This window comes from Penaeus japonicus, unplaced genomic scaffold (genome assembly GCF_977035675.1).
Source record: "Penaeus japonicus unplaced genomic scaffold, GWHDUDI00000001_assembly GWHDUDI00000024, whole genome shotgun sequence".
NCBI lineage: Eukaryota > Metazoa > Arthropoda > Malacostraca > Decapoda > Penaeidae > Penaeus > Penaeus japonicus.
This window is the reverse complement of record NW_028234426.1, coordinates 9,553,795-9,566,294: the sequence shown is the minus strand read 5'-3', so window position 1 is coordinate 9,566,294 and position 12,500 is coordinate 9,553,795. Positions and strand designations below refer to the sequence as shown.

The 12,500-nt window shown below is 35.6% G+C and overlaps 1 protein-coding gene across 2 annotated transcripts in view; it reads left to right on the top strand.

The window, feature by feature from the left end:
- LOC122249150 (uncharacterized) overlaps window positions 1–12,500 on the top strand; it is a 40,589-nt gene that overhangs the window by 24,435 nt on the left and 3,654 nt on the right. For both annotated transcript variants that reach the window (XM_086551192.1, XM_043009771.2), the window contains 11 exons: window positions 2,603–2,666; window positions 3,541–3,666; window positions 4,062–4,151; window positions 6,467–6,553; window positions 6,944–7,136; window positions 8,448–8,580; window positions 9,698–9,865; window positions 10,551–10,625; window positions 11,455–11,587; window positions 12,153–12,225; window positions 12,378–12,485. In XM_086551192.1, the coding sequence (XP_086407318.1) occupies window positions 2,603–2,666; window positions 3,541–3,666; window positions 4,062–4,151; window positions 6,467–6,553; window positions 6,944–7,136; window positions 8,448–8,580; window positions 9,698–9,865; window positions 10,551–10,625; window positions 11,455–11,587; window positions 12,153–12,225; window positions 12,378–12,485 (1,250 nt within the window). The remainder of the gene's footprint in view (window positions 1–2,602; window positions 2,667–3,540; window positions 3,667–4,061; window positions 4,152–6,466; window positions 6,554–6,943; window positions 7,137–8,447; window positions 8,581–9,697; window positions 9,866–10,550; window positions 10,626–11,454; window positions 11,588–12,152; window positions 12,226–12,377; window positions 12,486–12,500) is intronic.

The window sequence follows — 12,500 nt, the reverse complement described above, 5'->3', positions numbered from 1 at the left end:
TCATTAGTTATGAGGGAATGAAGTCATTAGTTATGAGGGAATGAAGTCATTAGTTATGAGGGAATGAGGTCATTAGTTATGAGGGAATGAAGTCATTAGTTATGAGGGAATGAGGTCATTAGTTATGAGGGAATGAAGTCATTAGTTATGAGGGAATGAAGTCATTAGTTATGAGGGGAGGAAGTCATTAGTTATGAGGGGATGAAGTCATTAGTTATGAGGGAATGAAGTCATTAGTTATGAGGGAATGAAGTCATTAGTTATGATGGGATGGAGTCATTAGTTATGAGGGAATGAAGTCATTAGTTATGAGGGAATGAAGTCATTAGTTATGATGGGATGGAGTCATTAGTTATGAGGGAATGAAGTCATTAGTTATGAGGGAATGAAGTCATTAGTTATGATGGGATGGAGTCATTAGTTATGAGGGAATGAAGTCATTAGTTATGAGGGAATGAAGTCATTAGTTATGAGGGAATGAAGTCATTAGTTATGAGGGAATGAAGTCATTAGTTATGATGGGATGGAGTCATTAGTTATGAGGGAATGAAGTCATTAGTTATGAGGGAATGAAGTCATTAGTTATGAGGGAATGAAGTCATTAGTTATGAGGGAATGAAGTCATTAGTTATGAGGGAATGAAGTCATTAGTTATGAGGGAATGAAGTCATTAGTTATGAGGGAATGAAGTCATTAGTTATGAGGGAATGAAGTCATTAGTTATGAGGGAATGGAGTCATTAGTTATGAGGGAATGAAGTCATTAGTTATGAGGGAATGAAGTCATTAGTTATGAGGGAATGAAGTCATTAGTTATGAGGGAATGAAGTCATTAGTTATGAGGGAATGAAGTCATTAGTTATGAGGGAATGAAGTCATTAGTTATGAGGGAATGAAGTCATTAGTTATGAGGGAATGAAGTCATTAGTTATGAGGGAATGAAGTCATTAGTTATGATGGGATGGAGTCATTAGTTATGAGGGAATGAAGTCATTAGTTATGAGGGAATGAGGTCATTAGTTATGATGGGATGGAGTCATTAGTTATGAGGGAATGGAGTCATTAGTTATGAGGGAATGAAGTCATTAGTTATGAGGGAATGAAGTCATTAGTTATGAGGGAATGAAGTCATTAGTTATGAGGGAATGAAGTCATTTGTTATGAGGGAATGAAGTCATTAGTTATGAGGGAATGAGGTCATTAGTTATGATGGGATGGAGTCATTAGTTATGAGGGAATGAAGTCATTAGTTATGAGGGAATGAAGTCATTAGTTATGAGGGAATGAAGTCATTAGTTATGAGGGAATGAAGTCATTAGTTATGAGGGAATGAAGTCATTAGTTATGAGGGAATGAAGTCATTAGTTATGAGGGAATGAAGTCATTAGTTATGATGGGATGGAGTCATTAGTTATGAGGGAATGAAGTCATTAGTTATGAGGGAATGAAGTCATTAGTTATGATGGGATGGAGTCATTAGTTATGATGGGATGGAGTCATTAGTTATGAGGGAATGGAGTCATTAGTTATGAGGGAATGAAGTCATTAGTTATGATGGGATGGAGTCATTAGTTATGAGGGAATGAAGTCATTAGTTATGATGGGATGGAGTCATTAGTTATGATGGGATGGAGTCATTAGTTATGAGGGAATGAAGTCATTAGTTATGAGGGAATGAAGTCATTAGTTATGAGGGAATGAAGTCATTAGTTATGAGGGAATGAAGTCATTAGTTATGAGGGAATGAAGTCATTAGTTATGAGGGAATGAAGTCATTAGTTATGAGGGAATGAAGTCATTAGTTATGAGGGAATGAAGTCATTAGTTATGAGTGAAAGAGGTCAAATATAAAAGTATTTTCTTTTGGAAAGAAGAAGTAAACTAAAACACTAGATTTGGTGAGTCACTATCTTTTTTAATTGGTTTCGTGTTGATAATATGATATGATGTGATAAATTCCGTGTTGCAAGATATCATACCACGCTAGATGATTTTGTCGGAAATTGTATATCGTTGAAAAGTTAAAACGTTGATGAAATATGTTTTTTCTTATAATATTCAGTAGAAATGTAACATATTATGAAAGTCTGGATTTACCTTTTTATTTTTTTTTTACTAGTAACTGTTTGATGGGAAAGAAAATTTATCATTTATCATATTTCAGTATAATGAAAGAAAATTAGAAAGAAGGGAGACACCTACACACACACACACACACACACACACACACACACACACACACACACACACACACACACACACACACACACACACACACACACACACACACACGCACACATGGTTGATATTCTATGTCTGCTAAAAACTTATATACTGGAAAGATTAAAGCAAAATCAACAAATATTATATCATGCTAGAAAAATCATATTAATTGATACAGTGCATTTTGATGAGAAAAACTGAAATAAAAAGTGTTGAATGATACATTGATACGCAATAAAAAAAGCCATATCACACGTGTAAAATATAGGAAAAGCTTGTTAATGAATACAGTGTAATATTACGTATTTAAGATCTCATACAGATTTAAATCATAATTTGATATGAAACCATTTGCCATTATTTGGCTCTGATCATTGCAGCGCAACCGGCACTTATTCGTGGAGGATTCCCATCTGCCGTCCGGACGCAGGATCAAGAGAGAGAGTAAGCAACAGATCAGGGAAAATCCTTCATTCCTTCACAAGGAAAATAACGACTGCCTTTGTCTTCGGCTTGAATGACGCGGTGGATTGTGTGGTTAACAAGGGCTATGTGTGTGTGTGTGTGTGTGTGTGTGGCTATTGTGTTGATGTATTTCAAGGGTGGTGGTGTTTTTATTTTTTTATGTGCATTGAATGATCAGGTAAATGTGTTAGGAACTTTGTCCTATCACTGGTGGGTTTTGATATTCGCTACTGTCGCGATATATCTATACATATATACATATATATATTATATATATATATATATATATATATATATATATATATATATATAATATATATATTATATATATATATATATATATATATATATATATGTATATATATATATTATATATATATATATATAATATATATATATATATATATATATATATATATATATATATATATATATATATATATACAAATATATATATATGTGTGTGTATGTGTGTGTGTGTGTGTGTTTGTGTGTATATATAAATATATATATATATATATATATATATATATATATATATATATATATATAGAGAGAGAGAGAGAGAGAGAGAGAGAGAGAGAGAGAGAGAGAGAGAGAGAGAGAGAGAGAGAGAGAGAGAGAGGGAGAGAAAGAGAGAGAAATATATAGTTAAATAGATAAATGAATAGAGTTATAAACAGATAGATAGATATCATTAGATAAACACATTGACAGGTATCGATAGATATTCAGACAGACATACAACATAAAGAATTGCAGTTAAAAAAAGACTTCCCATATACTCTTCTATACCACATCATATTTTCCCTTTATCATATCATCTTTTTTCTCTTCCTTTTTCTTCTCAAAGACGTAATCTCCACCGCTGAAGTGGTAGAGAGGCGCCTCAAGTGCAGCAAGTATTACAAATACCTCAAGTACATGAGGAGTGAAGAGGCGGCGGACGATCTCAAAAAGACAGAGGAATGTCCGGAAGGTAAGGGGATCATTTATATTTATTTAAGTCTTCTTTCCTTCCATTTATTATGTTTTTTTAGTTTTCCTTGAGTGTTTTTTTTTTCTTTTCATTCCTTATATATATATATTTTTTTTTTCATTTATATTTCTTTTATGTTTCTTATTTTTGTTTTTTTCTTGAGTGTTTTCTATCCTTCATTCCATTATTCTCTTCATTTTTTTATTTGTTTTGCATTAGTTTGTAGGATAAAGTATCATTTTATAGTGACGTCTTTTTCTTCTTTTCTTTATCTTTTACTGATGAGTGCTTGTGACATTTCTCCTCAAGATGATCCTAATATCATTTTATACTTATATACATTATCTTCTCCTCCTCTATTCCCTACATTTACTTAATCAGTGTATCGTTTGCAGAGAAATACACAGAAGATGTGTCATACAATCCCCTGTGTCAGGTGGAGGTCTTTTGTGACAAATACGGCTGCTACGACTTCTATTTAAGGAGTAAGTTTTCCTGTTTTAGAAATGAGGGGACTCGGAGGCTCGTGCATGAGGATGAAATTGTGAAGAATGGGAGGTTTTGCATGAGGAAGAAACTGAGAAGAATGGGAGGTTTTGCATGAGGAAGAAACTGAGAAGAATGGGAGGTTTTGCATGAGGAAGAAACTGAGAAAAATGGGAGGTTTTGCATGAGGAAGAAACTGAGAAAAATGGGAGGTTTTGCATGAGGAAGAAACTGAGAAAAATGGGAGGTTTTGCATGAGGAAGAAACTGAGAAAAATGGGAGGTTTTGCATGAGGAAGAAACTGAGAAAAATGGGAGGTTTTGCATGAGGAAGAAACTGAGAAAAATGGGAGGTTTTGCATGAGGATGAAACTGAGAAAAATGGGAGGTTTTGCATGAGGAAGAAACTGAGAAAAATGGGAGGTTTTGCATGAGGAAGAAACTGAGAAGAATGGGAGGTTTTGCATGAGGAAGAAACTGAGAAGAATGGGAGGTTTTGCATGAGGAAGAAACTGAGAAAAATGGGAGGTTTTGCATGAGGAAGAAACTGAGAAGAATGGGAGGTTTTGCATGAGGAAGAAACTGAGAAGAATGGGAGGTTTTGCATGAGGAAGAAACTGAGAAAAATGGGAGGTTTTGCATGAGGAAGAAACTGAGAAGAATGGGAGGTTTTGCATGAGGAAGAAACTGAGAAAAATGGGAGGTTTTGCATGAGGATGAATCTGAGAAGAATGGGAGGTTTTGCATGAGGAAGAAACTGAGAAGAATGGGAGGTTTTGCATGAGGAAGAAACTGAGAAAAAGTGGAGGTTTTGCATGAGGATGTAACGGGGAAAAATGGGAGGTTTTGCATGAGGAAGAAACTGAGAAGAATGGGAGGTTTTGCATGAGGAAGAAACTGAGAAGAATGGGAGGTTTTGCATGAGGAAGAAACTGAGAAAAATGGGAGGTTTTGCATGAGGATGAAACTGAGAAGAATGGGAGGTTTTGCATGAGGAAGAAACTGAGAAGAATGGGAGGTTTTGCATGAGGATGAAACTGAGAAGAATGGGAGGTTTTGCATGAGGAAGAAACTGAGAAGAATGGGAGGTTTTGCATGAGGAAGAAACTGAGAAAAAGTGGAGGTTTTGCATGAGGATGTAACGGGGAAAAATGGGAGGTTTTGCATGAGGAAGAAACTGAGAAGAATGGGAGGTTTTGCATGAGGAAGAAACTGAGAAGAATGGGAGGTTTTGCATGAGGAAGAAACTGAGAAAAATGGGAGGTTTTGCATGAGGAAGAAACTGAGAAAAATGGGAGGTTTTGCATGAGGATGTAACGGGGAAAAATGGGAGGTTTTGCATGAGGAAGAAACTGAGAAGAATGGGAGGTTTTGCATGAGGAAGAAACTGAGAAGAATGGGAGGTTTTGCATGAGGAAGAAACTGAGAAAAATGGGAGGTTTTGCATGAGGAAGAAACTGAGAAGAATGGGAGGTTTTGCATGAGGAAGAAACTGAGAAGAATGGGAGGTTTTGCATGAGGATGAAACTGAGAAGAATGGGAGGTTTTGCATGAGGATGAAACTGAGAAGAATGGGAGGTTTTGCATGAGGATGAAACTGAGAAGAATGGGAGGTTTTGCATGAGGATGAAACTGAGAAGAATGGGAGGTTTTGCATGAGGATGAAACTGAGAAGAATGGGAGGTTTTGCATGAGGAAGAAACTGAGAAAAATGGGAGGTTTTGCATGAGGAAGAAACTGAGAAAATGGGAGGTTTTGAATGAGGATGAAACTGAGAAGAATGGGAGGTTTTGCATGAGGATGAAACTGAGAAAAATGGGAGGTTTTGCATGAGGATGAAACTGAGAAGAATGGGAGGTTTTGCATGAGGATGAAACTGAGAAGAATGGGAGGTTTTGCATGAGGATGAAACTGAGAAGAATGGGAGGTTTTGCATGAGGATGAAACTGAGAAAAATGGGAGGTTTTGCATGAGGATGAAACTGATTGACTGTAATGATGACCTAAACCGTTCGATTTTAAATGCAGAGACGGATTTTTTTTTTCATTTATCAGAATGTTCAATATTTACAAAGGAACTCATAAATAGTAGTCATTAGCTCCTTGCGAGCAATTAAAAATGTAGAAATTGCATTTTGTTAACTGTGTGATGATGATAATAATAATGTTGATGTTGATAATGATGATATATATATATATACATACATATAAATCAAACGTAAATTTTCCATCTCTCACCTCTCTTTTGAACCACAAGGCAATTTTAATAAGACTTCAGCGTAAAAGGTTAATGTACTGATCATTTTTCTCTCCCAGATTATAAGGAAACGCAATACACTGATAATTTCGGTAAATTGATGCGGTGCCCAGAATGCAGCAAACCGGTGTGCTGGGACTCGGACTGTGAGTTAGACCTACTTTGACCAGCAACGTTGAAATTCAATCAAACACACAAACAAACATGTAGAATCTTGTTTCCGTGGTATTTTAGAGACCTTTGGAACCACGGGAACTTAATGTGAAATATCCCTTTTTTGCGATATTACTATTCCCTGTGTGTTTTTTTTTCTGTCTCCTCTTCGGTTTGATTCCTTCAATTTCAATGATTAAACGCAAAGTATTATAGGCGACAGCCCTCCAGTTTTTTTTTTTTTTTTTTATTATTATTATATATTTTTTTTTATTGGACATCCTGATTAGCAAAGGCAAAAGAGAACACAGAATGACAGACGACGATTCTTAATAATCACCAGTACACTTCTTTATCCATCCTCCCACTTCACTCCACTTCAGCGTTTTCTTCATGGGGCAATGGGACCATGGACTACGGGCTGGTCGTCAGCATCTTCAACAGCAGCCACACCCCAGACCTCTCCGATGTGATGGGCCTCTACAAGCCCTCGAAGGATGACCTCAAGACCTATTCTATTCCTCCTAAAGATTTCGTGAAGACTTGTAGCTACGATCGACGTCCCTGCTCATATAGGTTCGTAGATCTATGTGGTAAGATACAGTGACGATGCATCTGGTGAATGGTACTTGCTCCCGTTTTTTTTTTTTTTTTTTTTTTTGTGGATGTGGAGGTTGTTTTTTACGTTTTTTTTTTCATACGCATCAGCTCTTGATTCATGTGTGTATTCAGTCATATAGAATCTGTTAGGCTACAGAATTCTTATTTTGACACTTAAACACTATTTACAGTCTTACATACATCTTCATAACAACTTCCTATCATCTTGCATCTCCATATATATATATATATTTATAATATATATTATATATTATATATATATATATATATATATATATATATATATATATTATATATATATATATATATAATATATATATATATATATATATATATATATATATATATATATATATATATATATATATATATATAATATATATATATATATATTATATATATATAATATATATATATATATATATATATATATATATATATATATATATATATATTATATATATATATATATATATATATATATATATATATATATATATATATATATTATATATATATATATATATATATATATATATATATATATATATATATATATATATATATATATATATATATATATATATATATATATATATATATATATATATATATATATATATATAATATATATATATATATATATATATATATATATATATATATATATATATTATATATAAAATATATATATATATATATATATATATATATATATATATATATATATATATATATATATATATATATATATATATATAATATATATATATATATATATATATATATATATAATATATATATATATATATATATATATATATATATTATATATAATATATATATATATATATATAATATATATATATATATATATAATATATATATATATATATATATATATATATATATAATATATATATATATATATATATATATATATATATATATATATTATATATATATATATATATATATATATATATATATATATATATATATATATGAATATATATAATATATATATATATATATATATATATATATATATATATAATATATATATATATATATATATATATATATATATATATTATATATATATATATATATATATATATATTATATATATATATATATATATATATATATATATATATATATATATATATACACCTACTTTCCAAAATCACGCAAGGAACACACATCCGAATTCTCACACACTTCACAGCAACGATTTCATCCAATCCGCGGTGATTTCCACAGGCTGTTCTACTCGTGGAACAGCGACCAGTATGGCGAGTGTCACACCTTCAACTCCGCCTTCAGAACGATCAAACTCAAGAATGGCAGGACGAGAAAGGCTACTCCGTGGAAGACTTCATCTGTAGGACCGAGAGTAAGTGCAGTTCTAACTTATGGTGGTTTTGATATAATTTTTTTTTTTTTTGTGTGCTATCTGTTTACATTTGTTCGTGTGTATTCTTAGTCTGAAAGTAATAAAAGGAAGAAAACGGGTTTGACATGAACTCTCTTTAGAAGTAATGCGGAAGGAATAACACATTATGTTCATCTTTAATCAAGAGGAAATAGTCAAACATTATGGATGTCAGAACCAGAGTTACCATTTTCCAAAACGTCCACCATTCTTTTTGGCTACCCGATGTGATACATATTTCAAATGACATGAGCAGAAAAAAAAATCCCAGACGAGACACATATATAGAGTGAGAGAATGGCCTTATTGGTGACCGTCAGACAACGAAAACAAAACAAAAACAGACATGCGAAGAAGAGAAAGGAATTGGCTGAGCAACGAGAAGGACCGTGAGGAGGAGGCCACCTGAAGACCCGACCAGAAGACCCGACCAGAAGACCCGACCAAAGGACCCGACCTGAAGACACGACCAGAGGACCCGACCAGAGGACCCGACCAGACGACCCGACCAGACGACCCGACCAGAGGACCCGACCAGAGGACCCGACCAGACGACCCGACCAGAGGACCCGACCAGACGACCCGACCAGAAGACCCGACCAGAAGACCCGACCAGAGGACCCGACCAGACGACCCGACCAGACGACCCGACCAGAGGACCCGACCAGAGGACCCGACCAGAAGACCCGACCAGAGGACCCGACCAGAGGACCCGACCAAAGGACCCGACCAGAAGACCCGACCAGAAGACCCGACCAGAGGACCCGACCTGAAGACCCGATCAGAGGACCCGGCCAGAGGACCCTTTTCTAACTGACATTCACTTTGCCAAATGGAAACAGCATCACAGACACCAGATCTACAACACACGAGAGCCCACACGTCAACTTTGATCCTTCGCATACAAAATCCAAAAACAAAGAGATAATCACACTATTCCTTGTATGGACAGAATGCGATACCTAAAACCCACACGATCTATATATCAAAACACAACATCTCCCTCTCCCCCCTCCCTCCTCTCTTGATATCTCTAAGCATCCGACAATCCTTCCATCCTCCATTCTCCTCTTTCCAGAACGGCATCCGACTCACCCTCAGCATCAAGTCCAGCAACTACATGACCCTCCTCTCCCCCGACATGGGCGCCAAGGTCATCGTCCACTCCCCTCGCCACATCCCCTTCCCTGAGGACGAGGGGTTCAACGTCTCTCCGGGCATCAGCGTCTCCATTGCGGTCAAGACGGTGAGGCGGAGGGCGAAGTGGGGGGGAGGGGGAAGGGGAGGGGGGAGGGGGTAGTGGGGTTGGTGAGGGGTAGGGTGGTGGTGGGGGTAGGGGGCAGGGGAGAGTTAGGGTGGTGGTGGGGGTAGGGGGGGTTAGGGGTAGTGGGGGGTTGGGGGTGGTGGTGAGATGTTGAGGGGTAGGGAGATGGTGGGGGCTAGGGGGAAGGGGGTCGGGAAAGAGAGTGGGATGGAGGAGGAGGTAGGGAGAGGAGTGGGAGGAGGAAGAGGAGGAGCGGGAGGAGAAGGAGGTCGTGACAAGGAGGGAGATGGAGGAGGAAGTAGGGAGGATAAGTCGGATGGAGGAGGAGGAGGTAGATGGGGGTGGGATGGAGGAGGAGGAGGAAGAAGTAGGGAGGAAGAGATAGGGAAACGGAGTGGGAAGAAGCAGAGAAGAGGAATAGAGAGAAAGGAGGTTTAAATGAAGAAAGGAAAGAAGAGGGAGAGGAAGGGGAGATAAGTAAGAATAAGAAAAAAAAGACATGACAAGAAAACATACAAACCAACCCTCATAGTATGGATTAGACCTACAGCCTTCTAACGAGACACCAATCCAACATAACACACAAATACCCTTCTAATCTTCCACACACAAGAACCACGATAACGCAAGATACACCCATACGAAGTGCATTGTTTCTTCTCACCAGAAAAAGATCGAGCGAGTGGGCCAGCCATGGGGCACCTGCGTATCCAACTCTTTGGGCGGAGACTATTCCTCGCTCGTAAGTCTTCCGGATATTGGCTTTGGGTTAGAAGATTAAGTAAAACGATTTGTAAGATGAAGTAAATCGATTCATTTATAAGATTAAGTATAAAGATTTGTAAGATTAAGTAAAAAGATTTGTAAGATGAAGTAAATAGATTCATTTATAAGATTAAGTATAAAGATTTGTAAGATTAAGTAAAAAGATTTGTAAGATGAAGTCAAAAGATTTGTAAAAGTTAAGTAAAAAGATTTATTTATAAGATTAAGTATAAAGATTTATTTATAAGATTAAGTAAAAAGATTTGTTTATAAGATTAACTAAAAAGATTTATTTATAAGATTTAGATTAAGTAAAAAAAAATTATAGGATCAAGTAAAAAGATTTATTTATAAGATTAAGTAAAAAGATTAATAAGATTAAGTATAAAGATTTATTTATAAGATTGAGTAAAAATATTCATAAGTAAAAAGACATTTATAAGAGTAAGTAAAAATATTTATTTATAAGATTAAATAAAAAGTTTTATAGGATTAAGTAAAAAGATTCATAAGATTAAGTAAAAAGATTTATAAAATTAAGTAAAAAAGAAACATAAGATTACTTTAAAAGATTTTCACGATTTTGCGTAATTGGCGATAATAAGTACAACTGATAATCAGGTTTCCTTATTAATATATTGACTCTAAGAGATAAAAAAAAAAAAAAAAAAAAAAAAAAAAAAAAAAAAAAAAATCCAAACGAATCAAACCAATATCTGGTTGCAATTTCCCTCGTGTTCCCCTCATCTGATCACCATTAGCATCAACCTTCACCCAGACTCTTACTACCTATGACTGACCCACAGCAATGCAAGAAGCTGTGTCAGGAGAAAGAGTTTTGGAGAGAGTGTGGGTGTTACGTAGGTCAGAGTCCAGCCTACGGAGATCAGCCAAAGGACAAGCCTGCAACACAGTGTTCTCCTTTCAACGTTACTCAGAGTATGTTATTGCACGGGTGATTGCGTTTCTTGAGGAGAGATCTTGAGGAAAGGAATGAAATACTTGATTACTTGGTTGTGGTGGAGCTGTGAGGGGAGAAGGAGAGTTTGTACATTGAGGATGTTAAATTTTGGGAGATTTGATTGTCTGTTTTTGATTTGTTCTTTATTTTATTTTTTTCTCTCTCTCTTTCTTTATTTCTCTCTCTCTCTTTCTCTCTCTCTCTTTCTCTCTCTCTCTCTCTCTCTCTCTCTCTCTCTCTCTCTCTCTCTCTCTCTCTCTCTCGCTCTCGCTCTCTCTCTCTCTCTCATTCTCTCTCTCTCCCCCTCTCTCTTTTTCTCTTTCTCTCTCTCTGTATACCGTTCTCTTTTTCTCTCTCTCACTATCTCTCTCTGTCTGTAATTCTCTCTCTCTCTCTCTCTCTCTCTCTCTCTCTCTCTCTCTCTCTCTCTCTCTCTCTCTCTCTCTCTCTCTCTCTCTCTCTCTCTCTCTCTCTCTCTCTCTCCCTCCCTCTCTCTTCCACATTCTTATTTATCCCTTTCTAACTATGCTTTGCTTATTTTAGAGCTCTGCATGGCGACAGTCTTATTCTCCTACCAACAAGGCCTCTTAAACTGCAAATGCCCTCCTTCTTGCAAGTAAGTGACATAAAAAAAAAATGCTCAGTTGCAAGAATACTGTAAAATCAAAGCATAAAAACGACCAATTTCCACATACAGTAAAAAAAAAAAAAAAAAAAAAAAAAAAAAAAATTACGCTATTTCGTTAACGTCTCTTTATCTCCCTCCAGCGAGACGGTGTATAGCACCCAAGTGACGTCGAGTGAGGAGAACAAGGGCTTTTATACCATTGTGCAGAATATCAAGAAAGCGGACATGGGTGACGATCTTTGCTCTGGGTAAGATAGAGATTG